Source organism: Cervus canadensis, chromosome 26 (assembly GCF_019320065.1).
Source record: "Cervus canadensis isolate Bull #8, Minnesota chromosome 26, ASM1932006v1, whole genome shotgun sequence".
NCBI lineage: Eukaryota > Metazoa > Chordata > Mammalia > Artiodactyla > Cervidae > Cervus > Cervus canadensis.
The window spans coordinates 21,757,200-21,784,486 of NC_057411.1; the positions used below are offsets into that span (position 1 = coordinate 21,757,200).

Sequence of the window (27,287 nt, forward strand, 5' to 3'; positions counted from 1 at the left end):
TGCAGTAGTTTGAACATTCTTTGGCATTGTCTTTCTTTGGGATTGGAATGAAAACTGACATCTTTCAGTACTGTGGTCACTGCTGAGTTTTCCAAATTTGCTGATGTATTGAGTGCAACACTTTAACAGCATCATCTTTTCAAATTTTAAATAGCTCAGCTGGAATTCCATCACCTCCACTAGCTTTGTTCACAGTAATGCTTTTTAAGGCCCACTTGACTTCACAGTCTAGAATGTCCAGCTCTAGGTGAGAGACCACACCTTCATGGTTACCCAGATGTCTGTGACCTTTTCTGTATAGTCTTCTGTGTAATCTTGCCACTTCTTCATCTCTTCTGCTTCTGTTAGGTCCTTACCATTTCTGTCTTTTATCATGCCCATCCTGGTGTGAAATGTTCCCTTGATATCTTCAATTTTCCTGAAGAGCTCCCTAGTCTTTCCCATTCTATTGTTTTCCTCTACTTCTTTGCATTGTTCAATTAAGAAGGCCTTCTTTTCTCTCCTTGCTATTCTCTGGCACTCTGCATTCAGTTGGGTTTATCTTTCCCTTTCTCCCTTGCCTTTTGCTTCTCTTGTTTCCTCAACTATTTGCAAAGCCTCCTCAGACAACACCTTGCCTTTTTGAATTTCTTCTTCTTTTTGCTGACTGTATAGAGCTTATTCATCTTTGGCTGCAAAGAACATAATCAACTTGATTTCAGTATTGACCATCCGGCAATGTCCTTGTGTAGAGTCGTCTCTTGGGTTGTTGGAAAGGGGTGTTTACTATGACCAGCTTGTTCTCTTGACAAAACTTTGTTAGCCTTTGCCTGCTTCATTTTGTACTCCAAGTTCAAACTTGTATGTTAGTCCAGAATACTCTTTTGAGTTTCTACTTTTGCATTCTAATCCCCTATGATAAAAAGGACATTTCTTTTTGGTGTTTGTTATAGAATTGGTTGTAGGTCTTCATAGAATCAGCCAACTTCAGCTTCTTTGGCATCAGTGTTTGGGGCATAGACTTGGATTATCTGAAGTTGAGTAGTTTGCCTTGGAAGCAAATTGAGATTATTCTTCATTTTTGAGGTTGCATCCAAGTACTGCACTTTGAACTCTTGTTGATTATGAGGGCTACTTTGTTCCTTCTAGGGAGGGGTTTTTGCCCACATAAGTAGATATAATGGTCATCTGAATTAAATTCACCAAACCCATTAATTTTAGCTCACTAGTTCCTAAGATGTTGATGTTCAGTCTTTCTATCTTTAGCTTGACCATATCCCATTTGTCTTGATTCATGGACCTAACTTTCCGGGTTCCCTTGCAATATTATTCTTTAGAGCATCAGACTTTACTTTCACCACCAGAAACATCCACAATTGAGTGTTGCTTCTGCTTTGGCCCAGCCATCCATTCTTTCTGCAGCTGTTAGTAATAGCTCTCTTCTCTTCCCCAGCAGCATATTGGACACCTTCTGACCTGTGGGGCTCATCTCCTAGTGTCACATCTTTTTGCCTTTTCATACTGTTTATGGAATTCTCTTGGGAAGAATACTGGAGTGGATTGCCATTTCCTCCTCTAGCAGACCTTATTTTGTCAGAACTCTTCACCGTGAGCCATACATCTTGGGTGGTCCTACATGACATGGCTTATAGCTTCATTTAGTTATGCAAGCCCCTTTGTGGCAAAAAGACTGTGATCCAGGAAAGGGATATTAATTCTATTTTTCTTAAACAATGTGTCAACTATCTAAACAGGTTCTGTCAAAAATTCTACAGTAAATTTTCCTATAATTTCCAAAGTCTCAATGTTTCAATTTATTTTTAATATCAATTGTGCCTTAGGCTAAAGAATATCATATAATGTGAATTATGGTCCTCTTGATTAATAAGACAAGAATGTGTTTCCTCACCTGTACCACTTTAATCATAAACTGTTTTTCTGGTGCACATTTTTCATAAGTGCTCTCAGATTGCTTTCATTGGATTCACTGATTTTTCCTAAAATTTGTAATTTTTGTATTGTGCTCATTGTTTCTGATTATGTCAGTCATAGTGGACCTAGGTTTAAATAAAATGGTTTTTTCTTTTCCTATATTATTTCCTGTCATGATAAAGGATTGCTTATGTATAAGTGTTGTGGGAGGGACAACGCAATAGTGCCTTGATGAAAGAGACAAAAGAATGATAAATACTGATCTAAAGTGTAGTTCAAAATATATTATAATGTAGTAGTATTTAACTCACTCTGTGTTCAACAAACCCAAGGAATATCACATCATATCTGCAAGTAGCTAAGTGGTGGTGTGTCCAGTTTCATAAGAATATATATAGATTTAGATATGTATATAAATACAATCTGTAGATATATTCAGGTTCATTAGGAGAGAATGAAAATTCAATAAGTCCCTTTATATAGTCCCTATATGTAGTACAGGTTATATATTTTCTTAGTATACACTTGAGAACTTACATTCATTATCAAAGGAGTGAAAATAATAGGTGACTAAAAAGTTAATGAGAAAAGAGAATTAGGTCATGAAATTAAAGATTTTTGCAAATATCTCCATTTTATAATAGGAAGTAGGTAGCAGCTGCTGTATTTCTAATTCCACAAACACTCTTCTGGGAAATGAGTTAAACTGGATGAAGTCAAATGTCTTGCCATAACTTTAAGAAGTGATACTGAGGCTGGATGTGCAGTAAAATGAAGAACTGTTAATGGCCTCTCAAATAAAACTAAAAGATATATCTTTTTACAGAATTCCAATTATTGAGCAATTTCTATAGCAAGGAGAAACTAAAAATTCTACATCAAAATGAAGTTAAGAATTCTGAATATCTACAAAATAATGTGGATGCTATGAGTAGACTTGCTATTGTCCTTGTTTTTACTCTCGGTATGTTAAACAATTACATTTGTTAACTTCTTTTTAGTACAACTTTAGAATTAAAGTAATAAATTTCAATATATAAGCTTATAGTTTTATTTTCATTTAATTTTTTGCCAGTGTTTTTCCTTGGCAAGCCATATATCTAACTCAAGTAGAAAATCCCTTGAAAGTGCAGTTTGTATTTTGTCACAAGAGGATGGAAAATTTATCATAATTTCTCCTACTAGAATAAACTGGAGGAGTGCTATCTACGGGGCAAACTTGCTTGAGGTCTCAGAAACAGCTAGTCTCTTTTCCCTTTCTTTCCTTTGCCAGCAAACTTCTGGTAACACAACAGGCAACACTTTGTGATGACAAATGCAGCAGTTGCCACACAGGCCAGCAGGAACCCGATCACGTCCAGAGAGTGGTACTGGAACCAGGTGAGGTCATGGATAGCTGGCCTCAGGTGCTTGGCTCCTTTGTGGCGCATGACGAACTCAATCCAGAAGACTGCTCGGTCCAGGGGCTTTACAGGCTGATCATGCTGAATGGCTGATAACCTCATCACATTCTCTTTGTAGCTGAAGGAAAATCAGACATCAATATATAGAATGAGCTATAATTGAAAATTTGTGAAATTTTCTTGCAGATGGAAACAAAGAATGCATCACTGACTTAAAGAAAAATAGGTAATTTTCCTGTGAAGTGATTCTTGAGATCTTAGCTTAAGAGCTAAGACTTCTTAAATGTATAGCATTTCAAGCTACAAAGGAAAGAAAGAAAATGGGAGGGGTTTGTGTAGTCTAAAGAATGGAATGAATTAAGTACTCAAAGGAAAGAAAACAACAACAACAAAAATCAAGATTTGTTGTTCAAAGTTTGAATTATCTAGTAAAGACCTGATAGAAATGTGTTAAAATGCTGTCATAATCCAGAGATAGCAGAAAAGTCTATGATGAGGTTCCAAGACATGTCTAGGCAGGGCTGATCTTACTTTAGTGAAGTAGTATTCCAAAGTGTTGAAGTGGATTGTCTGTGCTTGATTCCTGATTCTGACATTTATCTTGTTGGCTGCTTTTTAAATTCTTTTTGTCCCACAGTTTTATTTGATTTAAGTTTATTAAATTTTAAAAGCTTTGTTATTTTTAAAACTTTTATTTTTATATTGGAGGGGCCATTCATGATATAATCTATTCCTCAGTTTTTCATTTTTCTATGGAATGGATAGGAATAGTACCCTATCTAATTATTTTGAGATAATTTTTTTAAGATATTTTGAGAATATTGTATTGATTCTTGGAGGCATTCCTAGTATACTTGCAGTAAATACTTGCTAGCATTGTTGTTGTGGTTCTTGTTCTAAAAGACTCTGGAGAAGGCTCAACGTTTTACTTCCAGGCACTGCAATTACATTCATTTCTACTGTTGAAATGATAATAGACTAATAGACAAGAAAGAAGGGAGAATAAAGAGATATAGCTCAAGAACTCTAAATCACAAAGTGTTACAAGATGACACTGTAAGCAATAACAATGGAGGCAACGTCTCTCCCTTTTCTGTCAAAACACAGGAGGAGTGCTGTGTTTTTGAGAGGACTGCAGTAATCTGGAGACAGTTTTGTAATATGATAGGAATAGGCTCCAATAAGGAAGTTACTTAATATGTGTTAAATAACAGTATGTTTGACTTTTCATTCTGTTCATGGAGTTCTCCAGGCAAGAATACTGGAGTGGTTTGCCATTCTCTTCTCCAGCATACCACTTTTTGTTATAACTCTCTGCCACAACCTGTCTGTCTTGGGTGGCCTTACACAGCATGGCTCAGAGCTTCATTGAGTTCACTAGCCCCTTCACCACAGCAGAATGTGATCATTTTTGTTAGCTTTCTGTGATTGTGGTTCTGTTTCTGGAAGCTGTGGGATTGTAGATGTCCTTTTCATGATAGGGAATTGAAATGCTAAGTAGGAAGTCAAGAGATACCTGGAGTATCGGGCAAGTTTGGTCTTGGAGTGCAAAATGAAGCAGGGCAAAGGCTAACAGAGTTTTGTCAAGAGAACACACTGGTCATAGCAAAAACGTTTATCCAACAACACAAGAGACAACTCTACATATGGAAATCACCAAATGGTCAGAATAAAAATCAGACTGATTATATTCTTTGCACCGAAAATGGAGTTCTGTACTCTCAAGGGGAAAAAAAAAAAAAAGAGAGAAAAAATACAAGAAGGCAATGCGATTGTCTGAGAAGTCTTTATAAATAGCTGAGAAAAGAAGAAAAGCAAAAGGCAAGGAAGAAAGGGAAAGATATACCCAACTGAATGCAGTGTTCCAGAGAATGCAAAGTTCCAGGCCGTTTAAGTGAACAAAGCAAAGAATCAGAAGAAAGCAATAGAATGGGAAAGACTAGAAATCTCTTTACAAAAAATTTGGAGATATCAAGGGAACATTTCATGCTAGGATGGGTACAATAAAGGATAGAAATGGTAAGGACCTAACAGAAGCAGAAGAGATTAAGAAGAGGTAGCAAGAATACACAGAAGAACTATACAAAAAATATTAATATGACCTGGATAACCACAATGGTATAGTCACTTACCTAGAGCTTAAAAATCAACATTCAGAAAACTAAGATCGTGGCATCCTGTCCCATTACTTCAGGGTAATTAGAAAGGAAAAAAGTTGAAATGGAAACAGATATTATTTTCTTAGGCTCCAAAATCACTGGGGATGGTGACTGCAGCCATGAAATTAAGAGATGCTTGCTCCTTGGAAGGAAAGCTATAGCAAACATAGACAGCATATTAAAAAGCAGAGACATCACTTTGCTGACAAAGGCCCATATAGCCAAAGTATGGTTTTTCCAGTAGTCATGTACAGATGTGAGAGTTGAACCATGAAGAAGGCAGAACGCTGAAAAATTGATACTTTTGAATTGGAGAAGACTCTTGAGAGTCACTTGAGGAGACTCAAGTGAGGAGACTCACTTGAGGAGACCAAACTTGCAAGGAGATAAAACCAGTCGATGAGTTTGGGTAGGCTCTGGGAGTTGGTGACGAACAGGGAGGCCTGCCGTGCTGCAGTTCATGGGGTCGCAAAGAATTGGACATGCCTGAGCGACTGAACTGAACTGAATGTAATATCTTTGCTGTTCATTTAGGACAATAGCTGTGCTAAGATTAAATTTACATAACACTGCTTATAAAACACAGATACACACTGTGTTACTATTACTGACAAATTCTCAAAATGTTTTCTTTATAAAGGCATTATGAATAAAGGGGAAACATATATATCACAGTTGTGATATTAATTTAATTGTGTTACTGAAATTCGTGTATATTCTGAAGTGATTTGGAAATCAAATATTTTTGGCTTCATAAATTTGACTTTTAAACAGTAATATCTCAAAATACCTCTTCAAATAAGACAAAAACAAGGACAATGAAAGGAACTCAGAATATACCTACCTTTGTAAATAGTATCTACATAGCTGTAATTGAATAAATTAGTATGTTTTCATTGTTTACCATTTATCAGTGATAGAATCAAAATATTATCACAGACTTGCAGACATAGAGAACAATTCATTGGTTACCATATTTGGGGCATTAGAAATGTATGGGTGGACTCTCCGACATAAATCACAGCAAGATCCTCTATGACCCACCTCCCAGAATATTGGAAATAAAAGCAAAAATAAACAAATGGGACCTAATGAAACTTAAAAGCTTTTGCACTACAAAGGAAACTATAAGTAAGGTGAAAAGACAGTCCTCAGATTGGGAGAAAATAATAGCAAATGAAGAAACAGACAAAGGATTAATCTCAAAAATATACAAGCAACTCCTGCAGCTCAATTCCAGAAAAATAAATGACCCAATCAAAAAATGGGCCAAAGAACTAAACAGACATTTCTCCAAAGAAGACATACAGATGGCTAACAAACACATGAAAAGATGCTCAACATTACTCATTATTAGAGAAATGCAAATCAAAACCACAATGAGGTACCATTACACGCCAGTCAGGATGGCTGCTATCCAAAAGTCTACAAGCAATAAATGCTGGAGAGGGTGTGGAGAAAAGGGAACCCTCTTACACTGTTGGTGGGAATGCAAACTAGTACAGCCACTATGGAGAACAGTGTGGAGATTTCTTAAAAAACTGGAAATAGAACTGCCATATGACCCAGCAATCCCACTTCTGGGCATACACACTGAGGAAACCAGATCTGAAAGAGACACGTGCACCCCAATGTTCATCGCAGCACTGTTTATAATAGCCAGGACATGGAAGCAACCTAGATGCCCATCAGCAGATGAATGGATAAGGAAGCTGTGGTACATATACACCATGGAATATTACTCAGCCATTAAAAAGAATTCATTTGAATCAGTCCTAATGAATGGATGAAACTGGAGCCCATTATACAGAGTTAAGTAAGCCAGAAAGATAAAGAACATTACAGCATACTAACACATATATATGGAATTTAGAAAGATGGTAATGATAACCCTATATGCAAAACAGAAAAAGAGACACAGAAATACAGAACAGACTTTTGAACTCTGTGGGAGAAGGTGAGGGTGGGATGTTTCGAAAGAACAGCATGTATATTATCTATGGTGAAACAGATCACCAGCCCAGGTGGGATGCATGAGACAAGTGCTCGGGCCTGGTGCACTGGGAAGACCCAGAGGAATCGGGTGGAGAGGGAGGTGGGAGGGGGGATCGAGATGGGGAATACGTGTAAATCTATGGCTGATTCATATCAATGTATGACAAAACCCACTGAAATGTTGTGAAGTAATTAGCCTCCAACTAATAAAAATAAATAAATAAATAAAAAATAAAAATAAAAAATGATAAAAAAAAAAAGAAATGTATGGGTGGGAGAGTAGGAGGCAAAAGCTATTGAGAAGTATATAAGCTCAAGGATGCATTGTACAACACTGAAAATAGAACCAATATTTTCTACTAGGTTTAAATGGAAAATAATAGTTAAAAATTGTGTAAATTTTTAAAAGAGAACTATCCCAACTTATCACTTCCAAGTCTATTATGTTTAAATTTTATAATTCTTCCAAACAAGACAAAAATGGTAACAATCAAAAAGCCCAAGAATACACCCAAATTTATAAATAGTATTTTCACAGTTGAAACTGGCTAATCAGAAAGTACTAGCTGTTTACCATTTATCAGTGATCGGGTCTAAATATTAGCATAGAAAACTTGGAAAATATTGAAGGTAATGGGAATTTCAGATTGATTATGTCAAGGTTGTTTACTGAAAATAAATTGTTAGAAGAGATTTAAACATTTTTGGAATTCACTTTCTGAAAGAAAGTAAAGTGGGCATCTATATTTCCCTACATTAACTTCGTTCTCAATGCTTCTTAATTCTTCTATTAACATTTCATTGATTCTTCTTATTCTAATGATTAGATCTTTCAAAATTTCTCCACTGTCTTTAAACCACTGACAAACCTTTCCCGTAAAACCATGAAAAAATATTAATGTGACACAATAGGTTATTGATGACTGAATTGAGTGAATCTTACTCCTCATTGTGTTTATGTGAAGACTAATGAGTCTTCATATGAGAACTTCCCCAGAAAGAGTATCTAGTGAAAAAAATATACTCACGAAGGATTATTAATGACTTCCTTCAATGCATTGAGCAAATCTTCTGTTGACATTGTTTCCAAGTCCAATCTGATAGCTGCTCCCTTGGCCGTCATGTGAACAATGTTATGAGGTTGATCAGCAAACAAAGGAAGGCCCACCATAGGGATGCCGTGGTAGATGGCCTCGTAAATGCCATTGCTTCCACCATGAGTTACAAAGGCTTTGGTTTTTGGATGACCTAGGATTGAGTGAATTTCAATAAAATTATTAACTTTAAGTCTTAGATATAAATTGAGAAAAGTGCATTATAAGGTAACTGAAGGAAACAGTGTCTTCAATAACAGATTATTACACATATGAAAATCCTTTTAAATTCCTTTCAGAACTCAGAGAAGTAGCTGCTGCATCTGCTGAAGGGGTAAATGAAGGCTTCATGAAAGAAGTGCTGAGTCACTTAGACTTTACAAATGAATCCAGGATTGGCAGATGAACAACTTGAAAGAGCATTCTGGGTAAAAAAAACACGTGTGCAGAAAAAGAGGATGGCATGTCAGAAATTATTCTCTTAAAGATATAGTGGAGTCATTTAGTCTGATTAGGAATGGTGTCAGGGAAAGACAAGGGTAATGGTAGAGGCACTGCTACCAGAGGAAGGAAAAGTAACCTTTTATCTTGGAGTGTTTTATCATCTCATAAAAATGATTATGACTTTTTTTCTTACAGAAATTGAAGAGTCACTGGTAATAAAAGGAGAGTTCTTATTTTCAGTAGCATTCAGCATACCCCTACAGAGGGGAAAAGATAGATGTGATGAAAGAATTCAGAGACAGAACAACAATCCAAGAAGTTATTGAAAAGTTTACAGTGAGAAATAATTACAGCTAAAGATTCTGGTCATAAGGGATATGACCGTGTACAGCAAAATGCCAATTGTTATGGGTGTGTATACTCAGTCGCTCAATCTTCTCCAACTCTTTGTGACCCCATGAACAGAAGCTCACCAGGCTCCTCTGTTCATGGGATTTTACAGAGAAAAATATTGAATGGGTGGCCATTTCCTTCTCCAGAGGATCTTGGGGACCCATGGATAGAACCCACTTCTCCTGCATCTCTTGCACTGGCAGGAAGATTCTTTACCACTGAGCAGACTGGGAAGCCCTGTCAACTGTCCCCATTTTCCCCCTAGCATAGTACATAGAAATAAAGCAGTAAAGTTTTCTTTTCAAGTGTTTCAATAATTCTCTATATATTTGTTTCCCATTGAAGTACTATTACTCAGCTCAGCTGTTATTCATGTTTTCAATATTTTTTTCCTGCCAAGTCTTACCAAGAAGGTCGTTTTGGGGGATCCACTTAAACAGCTGAGTATTGGACCCTAGGGTGTCTGGTTTCTTGCCATCATATCTCCATAGAACCTGTTAAGGTAAAGGTAATACCTTATTCTATGAGTTGAATTTCAAAGTTACAGCATTAGAATTCTAAAGCAATCAGAACACATAATTACATGTCTTCAATGTGACATGTAAGAAAATGAGGACATATTAAGTAATGATAACTATTAATACACTAACATAAACAGGAATATGTACGTTTGATATACACATGATGGCAAAGACAAATGAGATTTTCAATGACCAATTCAGATACTTAAAAAATTACTAGGTGGTCTTGTTTTTAGTATAAAAAGATAGTTGTTTGTTTGTTTCAGTCACTAAGTCATATCCAACTCTTTGTGACCCCAATGGACTGTAGCCTGCTAGGCTCCTCTGTCCATGGGATAGATAGTGGCTGATTTCAAATAACCTACACACTTATTTGCCTTCTTTATATACTAGCTCTCAAGTTCAAATATTCACTCATTTATTTCTTTTTGGCTGTTATGGAAGAGATTTTATCAACTTTATATATAACAAGTTATTTTATTAGAATTTCACATATTTTGATTACAAAGAGGAAAATGCATGCATTGGCCACTTAAGAGAAATAAATATTTTTGCTTATTTATAAATTATTAATAAGCTAATTACTGTTGCCTAGAAAGTGTACTTCATTTAGATTACAATTTTTTAGCACTTCTTCCAAAAACAATGACAACTGTAAATTTTCGACATGAATCCAAGGTATTACCACTATTACTAGGTTTAGAATGCTTTACATTTGGAAAAGAAGAGCCAGTTGGTAATTTGTGACAAAAGACTGTTGAAAAAGTTCTAAAACTGTGACGTTAAATCTTATTCAACAGATCCTGGAAACTTCAACATTGAAGCACAAAGCATTGACTTCATTGATTAATGTGGTCTCTAGGTTCAGTCTCTAGGTCTCCTGGGCTTTCCTTGTAGCTCAGTTGGTAAAGAATCTGCCTACAATGCAGAAGACCCAGGTTTGATTCGTGGGTTGGGAAGATCCCTTGGAAAAGGAAACAAAAACCCACTCTAGTATTCTTGCCTGGAGAATCTCATGAACAGTAGCCTGCCAGGCTCCTCTGTCCATGGGGTTCCAAGAGTTGGACACAACTTAGCGACTAAACCACCACCACCAGGTCCAGTGCCAAAATAAGGAACAATTTTGGAATTCCAAGCAATTCTTATAAGCTGGATTATAATTTGCTAGTGTTTAACTTCTACTTCCCTGGGCTTAGATGGTGGCTTAGATGGTAAAGCATCTGCCTGCAATGCGGGAGACCCGGGTTCTATTCCTGGGTTGGGAAGATCCCCTGGAGAAGGAAATGGCAATCCACTCCAGTACTCTTGACTGGAAAATTCCATGGATGAAGGAGCCTGGTAGGCTACAGTCCATGGGGTCGCAAAGAGCCGGACACGATTGAGCGACTTCACTAACTTCTACTTGCTCTGTGAATGAATGTAAAGTAAGTCTTTAATTTTTCAGCAAAATTAACCATAGGCTATTATTGAAGTCTATCTGATAGCAAACATAAAGTAGTTCACAATTAAACAAAGAATCAAGGGATATCTTATACATTAGAAAATAAATTGCTACTATATATTATGGGGAAAAGGAGGCAGCTGAACTTCTCCATGCCAGTCTTCTTTATACTTGACTGCTTCTTATATCCCTTCTCCCTCCTCAATCAGAAGGAGTAACGTGATAGTTTAGAAGCAGAGTTCAGTAAGGGCCAGATTTCACAATGCATAGGATTCACATTAAGGGCAGGACCTTGTCTTCACACTTTCTCTTTGATCTTCCTGGCTCAGACTTCGAAAGTTCACAGTTAGCCTGGAAGGCTGATGTTCCTCTTTCTCTAAGTCACTGTGACTGGATGGGATCTAAAGGAAGCTTGGGGAGTCCTGGTCATCTTTTCTCTGAATAGTTCCCTGAAAAGCATAGTGAATAGAGCTGTTTTAAAATGTAGGGGAAATAAAAGGGACCAGGATTATCTGGGGAGTACAAATTGCATGGAACTTTTCAGGCTTTTATCCCTATTACTTAACATGATTGTTCTACTATGCTTACTGTTACATTTTAACTTCTGAGAACATCTGTTATGTGTATCATGTCCTCAGGAGTCCTTCAAGGAAAAGGAACAAATGTCAGGCAGAATTTGCTGGTTTCTTTTCCCACCCACAATACCATTAAAATATCCAAATTCACACTGCATCTCTAAATATCATCATTTTGATTATAGTATCAATCTAAAATTGTTATCTATCAAAGACAGTCCCTGCATGGCTATAGCACCTGCCATGTATAGTCTGGTTTATACATATATATATATATGTATATGATGCATATATATATATATGATGCATATATATATGATGCATATATATATGATATATATTGGAGCTACCATATTAGTTACCTTTCTGGCAGAAAAACCAGACCTTTTATACAGTTTTTTACAAACTCATTAAATAGTTATCCACTATTAAGTTACTGTGTGTACCTTTTGTGGTATCTGGGCAAGAGCTGATGCAATCACATTGGCTCTTTCTTCTGACATGTTACTGACCATTGACCCCAATGAAAACACCACAATACCATTTTCTCCAGAGCTCTGCACATACTCTTCCATTTCCTGTGAAAAAAAAAAAGAATTTGTTCCATCACAAAAGAGCAGCAGCATAGCAGACATTATTTAAGGGATTGATGAAAGTAACTAAAGAGAGAAAATAAGATATAGTCTGAAGATATTAGAGTAGTGGCTTCTTAAAAAATATTTTAGAAGGACACACATAACATAAAATTTACTTAATCATTCCTAAATGTATAGTATAGTAGTGTAAATTATATTCACACCATGCAGCCGATCTCCAGAACTTTTTCATCTGGCAGAACCGGAAGTCGATGCTCATTAAAAAACTCCATTCCCTCTTTCTCTAGCCTCTGGCAAGTTTCATACTACCCTGTGTTTCTGCAAATGTAACTAGTCTGGATACTTCTTATAGGTTAAATCCTACAGTGTTTGTCTTTTTCTGATTGGTTTATTTCACTCAGCGTAAGGTTCATTTATGTTGTGACGTGTCAGAATTTCCTTTTAAAGATAAGCAATATTTCATCCTTCTGCATATGACATTTTACTTATTGTTTTGTCTCTTGATGGACACTTGGGTTGCCCAACTTCTTGGGTCCTGTGAATACAGCTTTTACTTAGACGTTGTGCAAACATTTCACCCAGAGGAATTGCTGAGCTGCATAGATAGGTTATATACTAGAAAGTGTACATTATTCTTACCACATGCTATATAGCTTGTTTATAGACTGATCCCCTTTCCCTGCACCCCACTACGTTCTTGAACATGCTAACTTCGCATCTTGGACTTTGGTCACATATGCTAATAAATATTTAACACTAAAAAATATTTTAAAATATCTTGAGTAAACTATATTTTCAGTAATGACTGTTTTTTTTTGTTTGTTTGTTTGTTTTTTAACATACTTCATCCCTTGGAAGTACTTGGAGGGAAATGGGTCACATGAGGTCATTTCTTTTATTATGTATAATTGTGCAAAGGTGTTTTTGTATAAGCAGGAAATGAGATAGAGCCAGTACACAGTAGTGACAAGGAGGTACTGTTAAATAGTATTTTACTCAGACTCTGCGTCAGTTATGTTGTTAATTACTAGCATAGATTTTTAGAAGCTACACTGCAGGATTTAATTCATCTGTAATTCCTTATTATTATAGGTCTACTAAATCATTTATATTCCAGGAAGATTTTTTGAGAATTATTTTAGGTTAGTCATTAGTACTTCATTTCCCTATTCAGTTCAGTTCAGTCGCTCAGTCATGTCTGACTCTTTGCGACCCCATGAACCGCAGCACGCCAGGCCTCCCTGTCCATCACAAACTCCCGGAGTTTACTCAAACTCATGCCCATTGAGTCGGTGATGCTATCCAGCCATCTCATCCTCTGTCGTCCCCTTCTCCTCCTGCTCCCAATCCCTCCCAGCATCAGGGTCTTTTCCAATGAGTCAACTCTTCGCATGAGGTGGCCAAAGTGCTGGAGTTTCAGCTTCAGCATCAGTCCTTCCAATGAACACCCAGGACTGAGCTCCTTTAGGATGGACTGGTTGGATCTCCTTGCAGTTCAAGGGACTCTCAAGAGTCGTCTCCAACACCACAGTTCATAAGCATCAATTCTTCAGCGTTCAGCTTTCTTCACAATCCAACTCTCACATCCACACATGACCACTGGAAAAACAATAGCCTTGACTAGACAGACCTTTGTTGGCAAAATAATATCTCTGCTTTTTAATACACTGTCTAGGTTGGTCATAACTTTCCTTCCAAGGAGTAAGCATCTTTTAATTTCATGGCTGCGATCACCATCTGCAGTGATTTTGGAGCCCAGAAAAATAAAGTCAGCCACTGTTTCCACTGTTTCCCCATGTATTTGCCATGAAGTGATGGGACCGGATGCCATGATCTTAGTTTTCTGAATGTTGAGCTTTAAGCCAGCTTTTTACTTTCCTCTTTCACTATATAGTCAACCAATATTCAACAAGGGAAACAAGAATACCCAATGGGTAAATAATAGTCACTTCTTTACTTTCTGAGAAAATTGAAAAGCAAAAATATGAAATGAGGCTCTTATCTTATACCACTCACAAAAATAACTCAGAATGAATCAAAGATTTAAGCATAAGACCAGATACTATGACACTCCTACCTACAAGAAAACAGGAATGAAACTCCCTACATTTGATTTTGAAAATGATTTTTGATATGACATCACAACCACAATAAAAGAAAAAAAAATCAACAAATTGGACTGTGTCAAACTTAAAAGTTTCTTCATAACAAAAGAAACAAACAACAAGATGAAAATGCAACCTGCAGAATGGAACAAAAATGATTTTGTAACCACATATCGGGCAAGGAGGGTAATATCCAGAATATATACAGAACTCATACTACAAAATTTAATTAAAGAATGGGCAGATTAACAAATTGACATTTTCCAAAGAAAATGTCTAAATGGCCACCAGGTATATGAAAAGATGCTCAATACACTAATCATCAGGGAAATGTATTTCAAAATCACAGTGAGCTATTACCTCACACTTGTAAGAAAGTCTGCAACTAAGAAGAGATGTGTTGTGAGAAGGCAGAGAAAAGTGTCCCACTGTCAGTGGGAATGTAAACTGTTTAGCTCTTAGAGAACACAAAATGAAAGTTCCTAAAATAATTAAAAATAGATCTTCTGTATGACCCAGCTATCCCATTTCTGGGTATGCAGCCAAAAAAAAATAAAAATAAAAACAGGATAGCAAAGAGATATATATGCTCCCATGTTTATTGTAGCATTATTCACAATAGGTAGGAAACAACTTATGGGTTGTTGAAAAAAAAGAGGTTTCACACAGACACACTCAGAATGGAATGTTACTCACCCATGAGAAAGAAAGAAATCCTGCCAATTTCGATAACATAGATGGACCTTGAAGCCACGATGCTAAAATTTGTGTTTTACTTCTAATCTTTATCTACTTCTATAATGAAATATGAATTATGACATATATCATGAAAATTGTAATTTTAGCTTTCATTCTTTTTTAACCTTCAGGAAAATCGTGACATTTTAATACTTCTTATTTTACTTATTTTATTTATTTATTTATTTATTTTTATTTATTTATTTTACTTATTTGCTTATTTTACTTCTGAATATCTCATTATAGCTGATTTAGTGCAATTAGCATTTTTATGAAAATATAGATTTATACATACATTCATTTATATTGTTGAAGAATTGTTGTTCATTTTAGCTAGAGCCTTAAAACTTACAAAAATATTTTAGTCATCTTGCTCACCTGATTGCCAAACCTTAAATATTCTTAAAATTTAAAATTTTAACTTAAATATGTTAAATTAAATTAAATTTGCTTTAGTAAAATTTATTAAATTTATTAAATTATTTGCATTAACTTAAGTTTTTAATTTAGTAAACTTTTAAAATTTATTTTTTAAAAACTGCGTGGGACTTCTCTGATGGCTCAGTGTTAGAAGAATTTGCCTGCAATGCAGGAGATGCAAGTTTCACCCCTGGGTCTTGAAGGTCCCCTGGAGAAGGAAATGTCAACCCACTCCAGTATTCTTGCTTGGGAAATCCCGTGGACAGAGGAGTTTGGTGGGCTACAGTCCATGGGAGTGCAAAAGAGTTGGACACAAATTAGCGACTAGATAGCAACAATGGGTTATCTACTTCAACAGCTTTCTCAATAATATAATCTTGATTAGGAAAATCATCTCAATTTCAGTAAGATTCTTGGCAAACATTGGGTTAAAGATAGTATGTTATAGTAACAAAATAAGAATAATGAAGATAGTTAATATTTCTTCTGGATCATTAGATGCTACTGACATTTTGTATGTTTCAACTGTACTTACAATTTTTCCCTCAACAACAATGTGAGGTTGCTACCATTATATGATTTAGTCTTGTCCTGTGGGTTTGGGTAGACTCCGGGAGCTGATGATGGACAGGGATGCCTGGCGATTGTGATTCATGGGGTCACAAAGAGTCGGACACGACTGAGCGACTGAACTGAACTATCTCTATGAAGATGTTGCCTGTATCTTGGACAACCTGCTGAATATTCCCCTTTCCCACGCTCTACCCTTTACAATCCAACCCAATGACTACATCCTGTTTTTTTGTTTGTTTTCTTTTTTTTTTAAGGATATGTGACCATATCTCTTTCTTATTCCTTTCAATGTTCTTGCCGGTACTCCTACTAGACTTTTCTAATGTCAATAATTATCTGTTTCCAATTCACCTCACCAGCATTATCAGCCTCTTTACTTAACCCCTTCTTGTTTAGACTGAACTTGGACTTCTTGGGAACTGTCATTCTCTACCTGCTTTTCTTTTCTATCTTCTTCTATCCCTGCCCTATCCCTTCTGTTTATTCATGACCATCTTTCAGATATTCCTATGATTCATGCTGGGTGTTTCTTTAGCACAGTAGTCTTTTCTTATTATAAAACTTTTACACATTTTTTATGACTTCCTTGTATTCTGTCTTTCTAGGTGGAGTGTCCGGTGGCAGAAACTGTCTGCACCATTTCTCTATATTAGCACTCTCCAAATAAGTTATATATATAATTATCCTATACTAGGATAATTATGCTATTATAATTATAACTAATATTAAGTTAATATTAAAATATGCATTATATATTTACTATATTTTTGTATAATAATATAACTATAAATGTCTGATACTTCATTATGTGTTGAATAGTGAAGTCATAATTTAACATATTCTCAAAGTGCCTAGCATATTCTGTTTATGTGATGTTAAGACATTTCAGATATTTTTGTTGACATAGACATATATCAATTTCTAACTGGAAGTTCACTATATCCAGCTTCCCACATCTGACTCACTGTAATCAAACATTTTAAATAAAGAATACAACATGATTCCTATTGCAAACACAAAGTTAACAAAGAAGAACAAAGAGGAGCAGGTGACCTTAGGCAGGGGTTTGGCAGGTTTGCAGTGGAGGCCTCCAACAAATTCAAAATTTGGTAGCCGTGGGCGAGGAAATGAAAAATCCCAATAGTTTCGAATGAGCCACATTTCAGCTTTCCCCATTGTCTCAACTAATGTAGTGGGCCTTCCTGAAAGTGAAATAAAAACAAAAACAACAACTAATGTTGGATCAAATGAGAATATTGCTGTGTGTGTATATATATTGTGCTTAGTCTCTCAGTCGTGTCTGACTCTTTGCGACCCCATGGACTGTAGCCCTTCAGGCTCCTCCGTCCATGGGGATTCTCCAGGCAAGAATACTGGAGTGGGTTGCCATGCCCTCCTTCAGGGGATCTTCCCAACTCAGGAATGGACCCAGGTCTCCTGCATTGCAGGTGGATTCTTTACCATCTGAGCCACCAGGGAAGCCCATGTTAGGTAAGTTAGGTAAGTTTTATAAAGGACTTTGGGTTGATGTGACCGAATATGTTTCAATGTAACTGTTCTTTGACAAATATTAGATAGGATGATATGATATAATATAATACTATTTGAAAACTGAGCTACACAAGTAGAAACAATTTCTAAATGCTACCTAGATACTTGAGCTACAAATATGTGTTTAATTATCAGTGTACATGTCTTCATTTACCAAGACATTTTATGAGATTTTTAGTGATTCAATTTTTTAAGTTAAAAAAAAGGACTTCTGTAAGTTGATAGATAGTCACTTGCAAAAGTACTACATGCTTCAAATTGTGGTATATGACTTCCTGGTATCCAGTACTAGTAAAGGGCTACAAGTTTGTACCTCACCCTATAATTAAGTGTTTTCATTTCATGATATTTATAAGATTGATGGATATTTTACATTTTTATTTGAAAGTTTCACTTATTTGATACAAATTTCAGTGAATTTATATTTATACAAACTCACTTTCCAAGGCTCTATAAAGATAGGATTTAATGCTACCAATTAAACCCATGACTTACCTAGTACTTCACTGTAAAACTGATTCCACTTCTTCTCATTGAATGCCTGGAACCAGAAGTCAAAATAGAGTACATATATCATATTTTTGACCCTCTCCATGAATGTCATGTGATCACTTAATTCTGAAAACATAACAGGTACATAGGATGGTGGGAATGGAAGCCTTCCACTCTTCTTTTCAACTGAAGATCCAGGTGAGGAGTAGAGACTGTACATGAATGGTATTTTAAGTACTTCAGCCAGAAGCTCTCCACAGGGTCCAACAGCATCTGCAAAAATGACATCAAACCTTTCTTCATGCAGTTTTGTCATAAGTTTCTTATTTGAAACAACTTCTCTACAGATCTTCATTAAAATATCAGAATATTCCCAGAATAAACTTTTCACTGTTGAAAGATGATTCCAAAAGGAATCTCTCACTGCACGTGTCCATTTCCCAACAAAATATTTGAGAAAATCCTCATTTTCTTCTTTAATTAAAGATACAGGGAAAATCTCCAATTTGAGAGAAGATGTTTTTTTGGAATCAATGAAAGTGGTAGCTGAAGGTATCAAAACAGTCACCTCATGACCCCTTGTGACAAGTTCATCCAGAATTGTCTTCATATTCATCCAATGACTATATTCCATTGGCCACACCAGCACCTTTCCACAACTTCCAGAGCTAAAGGAGCAAGTCAGTTGTAGCAGCAGAAGTGAGAGCCACTTCATAGACATCTTGTTTATATGCAGTACTTTAAGCAGTTACTGCAGATTTTTTCTATTGCTCAGGCTTATATACAGAAGACATCAATCAGTAGTTAAATTATAACTCTTATGCCTAAAGTAATTAGATTATGCATACAGTCAGCAGATGTGGAAATCAGGTGAAAGGGCAAAGTGTAGAACACATCGAGATTATGCAGTGTGTTCAATGTTGTTTTATCACCACTGTCGCCAGTCTAAAAGTTGATGAACGTTTACATGCAAATCAATTATATTATGTAGGAAAGAAGACTAGTGTAAATCACTGTAAGTGAGAGGCTCTTGTGTCTGCCGTTTCCTTGACACAGAATTAGAGAAGGGTGACATCAACAAGATGCATGGTTAGGAGGTCCTAACACCTGTATCTTTCACAAAAATAGCAAAAACAATAAAGGAACAACTACAAATTACTTTGGGAAATTTCTGGACTATAATGAAGAAGCAGTAGAAACCGTGTATATTGCGAAGTCTGAGGATCACCATGTAGAAAAGTGTGGAAAAGAGTTTACCTCTCCCACCCCTTCCTCTAGCTCAGAGGAGCTTGGCACTGCCAGGGATCCCCTCAGAGGGATTTCAGCTCATGGGGAAAAATAGTACAGGGGAATTCCGGCAACCTCATCATCATGACCTTTGCAGCCTTGCTCCTGAGCACTTCCACAGTGCGCACCTACACTGATTCAGCTGACAGAGCTGCCCAGGGTCCCTGCGGCTGTGTCTTTCCTGAGGCTGAAATTTCACTGTGGTGAGACCTGATCTTGGGGTCGAGTCTCCCCATCACTCTGAACCCTGCTTTCCCTGATTGAGATGTCACAGTGCCTTACCATCTGTGCAACTGGAGTTTCTGATCTGTGCCTTGCCCCCAGATTTGTCTTATAATAACTGTGGCCATGCTGCTGTTTATTTGGGTCTCACCCTGTTAGTCCTAGTCTTGGTTTTGACTGGCCATTACCTAGGCTGAGCTGCTGCTGTTTTACACACCATTCCTGGGTCCTGAGTCATGGCTTTGGCCTGTCATTGCTGGGGCAACAGTGCAGATACTCTGTGCCTCACCATGGGTCCTAGTCAGGGTTCTGATCCACAATTACCATGTTCATATCAGTGCTTCTCTGTATCCCAGCCATGGGTCCCAAGTTGTGGCTCTGATAGGTCATTACTAGGAACATACTGCTGATGGTCTGACTTCCTCTGTGGTCAGAAGTGGTGCTTTGACTCATCATCCCCAGGCTGAGCTTCCCAGGTACAGCACCTGTCCCCTGGGCCTGAGCCCTGTCATCTCAGGGCCTTTAACTCTGATACATTCCCCTTACCTCTAAAATATATTAACAATATGTCATATGTCTACAAATACAACTATATGCATGTTTTACATGACTGCTTTTTATATTTGTTAAGAAAGAATAGGAGAAGATCAATGCACTTGTGTGTGTGTGTTTGTGTGTGTGTTAATTTGCTTCTGTAGTGTCCGACTCACTGCAACCCTATGGACTGAAGCCTGCCAGGCACTTCTGTCCATGGGATTCTTCAGGCCAGAATACTGAGTAGATTGCTATGCCCTTCTCTAGGGGACTCTTTTTGATCTAGGGATCAAACTCATGTCTCTTATGTCTCCTCCATTGGCAGCTGGGTTCTTTACCACTAGTGTCATCTGAGAAACCTATATGCACTTATACTGTCTTATATAATTTCTTACCTTTACCAGTGCTCTTTGGTTTATCATGGTGATTAGAATTGCAGCCTGGGTTTACTTTCTTTCTTTCTTTTTTTTTTTTTCATTTATTTTTATTAGTTGGAGGCTAATTACTTTACAATATTGTAGTGGGTTTACTTTCTTAAACCATAGGCTTTCCTTCAGTTTTCTTCCGTAAGGTAGATTTCCCAGCAATGTATTCTTTTTGGGTGGATAAGGGTAGAGGACTATCTATATTTTGCCCTCAGTTTTGAAAGAGTGTTTCATTTGATCTCATGAGAAATGCTGGGCTGGATGAGTTAAAAGCTGGAATCAAGATAGGTGGGAGAAACATCAACAACCTCAGATATGCAGATGATACCATTCTAATGGCAGAGGCAAAGAGGAACTAAAGAGCCTCTTGATGAGGATAAAGGAGGAGAGTGAAAAAGCCGGCTTAAAACTAAATATTAAAAAACTAAGCTCATGGCATCTGGCTCCATTACTTCATGGCAAGTAGAAGGGGAAAATATGGAAGTAGTGACAGATTTCCTCTTCTTGGGCTATAAAATCAATGCAGATGGTGACTGCAGCCTTGAAATCAGATGTTTGCTTCTTGGCAGGAAAGCTATGATAAACCTAGAGACTGTGTTAAGAAGTAGAGACATTATTCTGTTGACAAGGTCTGTATAGTCAAGGCAATGATCTTCCCAGTGGTCATGTAAGGTTGTGAGAGTCGGACCATAAAGAAGGCAGAGAGCTAAAGAATTGATGGCTTTGAACTATGGTGCTGGAGAAGACTCCTGAGAGTCTCTTGAACAGCAAGGAGATCAAACCATCAATCTTAAGGGAAATTAACTCTGAATACTTGGTGGAAGGACTGACACTGAAGTTGAAATTCCAGTATTTTGGTCATCTGATGCAAACAGCTGATTCATAAAAGTCCCTGATTCTGGAAAGATTGAGGGCAGAAGAGGGTGTCAGAAGATGAGATGGATGGATGGCATGAAAGATGCAAAGAACATGAACTTGGGCAAACTCTGGGAGATGGCAAGGGTCAGAGAGGCCTGGTGGCTGCAGTCCATGGCATCTCAAGGGTTGGACATGACTGGGAGATTGAACAATGATGACTTTGTTTGATATAGAATTTTTGACTGACAGTTTTGACTATCAGGATTTTGACTATATCATCTCACTGCCAGAGAGCATCCACTGTTTCTCATAAGATATAAGCAGTATCTTGGTATTCCCTTGAAAGTTTGAATTATTTTTCTTTAGTGCTTTAAGGTTTACTGACTTTAGCTTTCTTTTGTGTATGTTAGTGTGCTTTATTATGTACCAATATTCTCTAACCCTCTGTTCATTTTTCATCTCTGTTCTTTGGATTATATTATTTTATTGATCTATCTTAAAGTTCACTTGCTTTTTCATCAGCTTCTTATTCATTCCAACTAGTGAATTTTTCATTTCAAATAGAGTATACTTCAACTCCAAAATTTCCATTTGTTATTTTTGTAAAATATGATTTCTATTTCTTATTTTTAGACTCTATTAGATGTACATTTTTATTATACCTTTATTCTTTAATCATAGTTTCGTGAAGATAGGTTGTATGCTTCCAACAATTTATACATTTCTCCTAAGTTCTCCAATTTGAAGGAATATAATGATACCCAATAGTCTCTTATGGTCACTAGATTTTTATTTTAGTTTCTCATTTTATTTATTCCAGTGTTTTGTCTTTTTGGTAGTTTCCTTTGGGTCACTGAACCCATTGACATTAGCTAATTTGAAGTTTTTCCTTATTAGAGCCAACCATCAGTCCTTTCATAGGCAGTTTCTATTGACTGTTTTTTTTTCACCATTTAGGTCACATGTTTATATTTCTTTATATGTCTTGTGAAATTATTGTTAAGATATTATCTTCAGACAATGGAGTGTAGCAACTCTAATTCCATGTCTTGTTACTGATATATGTTTAGTGACTACATGGACTATTTTAATAAAGTCTCTTTCCTTTACAGGGTAAAGCGTCTGATGCAGCTATTTGGAGGGTGCAGCCACCACAATATTCACACTACCTGGGCAGACTGTGCTTTTAGTAGCACTCTTCTTTTAACTCTCTCCTTTCCTCTCACATGCCAGTAAAGTAATGCTCAAAATTCTCCAAGCAAAACTTCAGCAATATGTGAAGCTCCCAGATGTGTCCAGCTGGTATTAGAAAAGGCAGAGGAGCCAGAGATCAAATTGCCAACATCTGCTGGATCATTGAAGAAGCAAGAGAATTCCAGAAAAACATCTATTTCTGCTTTATTGACTATGCCAAATCCTTTGACTGTGTGGATCACAATAAACTGGGGAAAATTGTGAAAGAGATGGAAATACCAGACCACCTGACCTGCCTCTTGAGAAACCTGTATGCAGGTCAGGAAGCAACAGTGAGAACTGGACATGGAACAACAGAGTGGTTCCAAATAGGAAAAGGAGGATGTCAAGGCTGTATACTGTCACCCTGCTTATTTAACTTATATGCAGAGTACATCATGAGAAACGCTGGGCTGGATGAAGCACAAGCTAGAATCAAGATTGTCGGGAGAAATATCAATAACCTCAGATATGCAGGTGACATCACCCTTATGGCAGAAAGTGAAGAAGAACTAAAGAGCCTCTTGATGAAAGTGAAAGAGGAGAGTGAAAAAGTTGGCTTAAAGCTCAACATTCAGAAAACTAAGATCATGGCATCTGGTCCCATCACTTCATGGCAAATAGATGGGCAAACAGTGGAAACAGTGGCTGACTTTATTTTTCTGGGCTCCAAAATCACTGCAGATGGTGATTGCAGCCATGAAATTAAAAGATGCTTACTCCTTGGAAGGAAAGTTATGACCAACCTAGACAGAGTATTAAAAAGCAGAGACATTACTTTATCAACAAAGGTCTGTCTAATCAAGGCTATTGTTTTTCCAGTAGTCATGTATGGATGTGAGAGTTGGACTATAAAGAAAGCTGAGCACCAAAGAATCGATGCTTTTGAACTGTGATGTTGGAGAAGACTCTTGAGAGTCCCTTGGACTGCAAAGAGATCCAATCAGTCCATCCTAATGGAGATCAGTCCTAGGTGTTCATTGGAAGGACTGATGTTGAAGCTGAAGCTCCAATACTTTGGCCACCTGATGTGAAGAGCTGACTCATTTGAAAAGACTTTGGTGCTGGGGAAGCTTGAGGGCAGGAGGAGAAGTGGACGACAGAGGATGAAATGGTTGTATGGCATCATCGACTCAATGAACATAAGTTTGGGTAGGCTCTGGGAGTTGGCGATGGACAGGGAGGCCTGGTGTGCTGCAGTTCATGGGGTCACAATGATTCGGACATGACTGAGCAACTGAACTGAACTGAACTGAACTTCATACTGTTAGATTTCATCAGTTGTTGAGTGATTGTGTTATAGCTGTTGATAACATCTTGGGTGCATAAATTGCTCTAGAATCTGACCCCTTGCAAGGATAGTTTTAGAAGTCAGTGTTTGAAGTGTGTTCTGACCTCAGGACTGCTCTTTTTAGCCATGTCTTTCTCTGATTTTCTCTGATAAACTAGCTTGTCAATGTTTAGCTTGTATCTGTCATTAAACAATTAGCTTCCGCTGAAATGTTTACTAACAAATCTTTCATAGTTTGTGGGCGCTCATAAACTTGACCTTTTCAGGCTCTTTTTCTCTTAAGTGAGCAACTTAAGAATAGCTTTTATATCCCAAGTCTCCCTCTGGTCAAACTTTCTGAATTTTCTCTTCAGAGCTGGGAATAGGAACAGTGTGGCACATGTCTCTCTCTGTGACATCCCTCTTTTGTGTGTAAACAGTAGTGTCGATTTTTAGTTTTCCTTTTCATCATGGAACTTCCATTTATGAATGAGCTGGGCAAACAACTATTTGGGATTCAGTATTCTCAATATTCTGTGCCTGAATAGAACCTCTGCCCTACTAGTGGAGCTGTTGGAAGAAGGGAGAACTTTGATGGCCATACTTATCTGAAAATTAGCCACTGTAACCCATAAGTAGGGGATATGTGTGTCTATGTGTGAGAAATTCAAGTGGCTAAACTCTTCTAAGATGATACAATAACACTCAAAAGGGAGCTGTGGGTAGTGAGAGCCTAGTGTTCTTTCTGAATCTACCCAGAGTAGAGTCTAGATTTCTGAATAAGGATGATGAGAGAGGGAGCTGTTTTAGGTTTAAATGACAAAGGCTTTCAATGATTTTTCTGTTAATGTATTTTTCTGAAATAAATGTGTCTTTACTTGCTGTATATCTTTAGAGCACTTTCTGGGCACTAAATAGTTGTTTTAAAATATAACTTTCAGTAGTTATTCTTACTTCATGTAAGAATTTGTTCATGGAATATATCATGTTGCCTTTTCAGAAATGGGAGTGTTGGGGCTTCAAAAATGGCTCAGTAGTATGGAATCAGTCTGCCAATGCATGAGACACAGGCTTGATCCCTGGTTCAGGAAGATCCTATATGTTGCAGGGAAACTAAACCAGTGAATCACAGCTATTCAGCCTGCACTCTAGCGCTGGGGAACTGCAACTAGTGATTCCATGCATTTCAACTACTGAAGCCCATGCATTCTAGGGCCAGTGCTCTGCAACAAGAAAATCCACCTCAGTGAGGAGCCTGTGGACCACAACTAGAGAGTAGCCCTCACTCTCTGCGACTAGAAGAAAGCCTGTGCTGCAAGACCCAGAACAGTTACAAATTAAAAGAAAAAGAAGTGGGAAGTCAAGGTGCAAAATTTGCTGTCTATATCTATTTATCTACGTTGATGTGTAGTTGATTTACACTTGTGTGTTATTTCAGGGGTATAGTATAATTAATTAGTATTTTTGTAAAATTACATTCCATTATGGCAACCGACTCCAGTATTCTTGCCTGGAAAATCCCATGGATGGAGGATCCTGGTGGGCTACAGTCCATAGGGTCGCAAAGAGTCAGACACCTGAGCAACTTCACATACATCACATACTTATTATAATATATTGGGTAATAATTCCCTGTGTTGTCCAGTAGATTCTTGTTGCTTATTTTGTGTATGGTAGTTTGCATCTCTTATTCCATACTTTTAATTGGTTGCTGTCCCCCCTGCTGTTTGGTGAGCATACATTTATTGTCTATGTCTGTCAATCTGTTGTATGCAGATTCATTCATATTATTTTTTTAGTTTCTATATTAAGTGACATAGTATTTTTCTCTTTGTGACATATGTCACTAAGAATAATGATCTCTAGTTCCAATCAAGTTATTACAGACGGCAATATTTTAATTCTTTCCAAGGGTGAGTAATAATCCTTAGTACATATATCCCACATCTTCTTAAGATAATTGTCTGTTATTGGGCACTTAGGTGGCTTCCATATTTTGTGTGTTTTAGTTGCTTAGTCATGTTTGACTCTTTGCAACCCCAAGGACTATAGCCTGCCAGTCTCGTCTGTCCATGGAATTCTCCAAACAAGAATACTAGAGTGGGTTGCCATTTCCTTCTACAGGGGATCTTCCTGATCCAGGGATTGAACCTGGGTTTCCTGCATTGCAGGCAGATTCTTTACCATCTGGGCTATAGGGAAGTCGCATCCATGTTTTAGTTGTTAGAAATGGTACTGCTATGAACGTTGGGGTGCACAAATCTTTTGAAAGTAGAGTTTTTCATTTTTTCAGCTATGTACCTAAAGCGGGATTGCTGGATCATGTGGCAGTTTTACTTTTGGTTTTTAAGTAATCTGCATAATGTTTTTCATAGCAGTTACACCAATTTACATTCCCAGCAACACTGTATGAGGGTTCTCTTTTCTTCACATTTTATTTGGCATTTAGTATTTTGATATTTCAGTATTAGTGTTTAGAAATACAACAGATTTGTTGTATTAATAATACAATACAACAGATTTCTGTGTATTAATCTTGTGTCCTTTGACTTTGCTAAATTAATTTATGTTAATAATGTTTTTGAAGATAATTAGGGTTTTCTACATAAAGTATCATGTCATCTGCAAGTGGTGGCAGTTTTACCTCTTCCCTTCCAATTTGGATAATTTCATTCTATTTTTTCTTTTCTGATTGCTGTGGGTATGAATTCTCATACTGTATTAAATGGGCAGTGAGAGTGGGCATCTTTTCCTTGATCCTGAATTTAGCAGGAAGGCTTTCAAGTTTTCAATTTTGGGTATTATATTGACTGTGTTTTTATAATAAATGACTTGTATTATGTTGAGATATATTCCTTCTACATTCAGTTTGATGAGAGTTTTTTTGTGAATGGTTGTTGGATTATATCAAATACTATTTTGTGCCTATTGAAATGATTATGTGATCTTTACTGTGTTTCTAATCCCACAAACACTCTTCTGGGAAATAGTTTAACTGGATGAAGATGAATGTCTTGCCATGGCTTTAGGTAAGAAGTGCTGTTGAG

General features: G+C 37.0%; 1 protein-coding gene and 1 long non-coding RNA gene across 2 annotated transcripts; one reads left to right on the top strand and one right to left on the bottom strand.

Moving 5' to 3' along the window:
• Positions 1–2,938: 2,938 nt before the first annotated feature.
• LOC122428372 (UDP-glucuronosyltransferase 2B4-like) lies at positions 2,939–19,158 on the bottom strand. Its single transcript, XM_043448356.1, has 6 exons — positions 18,415–19,158; positions 17,422–17,570; positions 12,383–12,514; positions 9,806–9,893; positions 8,497–8,716; positions 2,939–3,432 (listed from the first exon to the last, which is right to left on the bottom strand). The coding sequence occupies exons 1-6, from the start codon at positions 19,130–19,132 to the stop codon at positions 3,153–3,155; spliced, it is 1,587 nt and encodes a 528-aa protein (XP_043304291.1). The 5' UTR covers positions 19,133–19,158; the 3' UTR covers positions 2,939–3,152.
• On the top strand, positions 5,748–21,692 carry LOC122428374. The gene is made up of 3 exons (XR_006265691.1): positions 5,748–5,876; positions 12,710–12,713; positions 21,675–21,692. It is a non-coding gene; the product is annotated as an uncharacterized LOC122428374 (long non-coding RNA).
• The last annotated feature ends 5,595 nt before the right edge of the window (positions 21,693–27,287 follow it).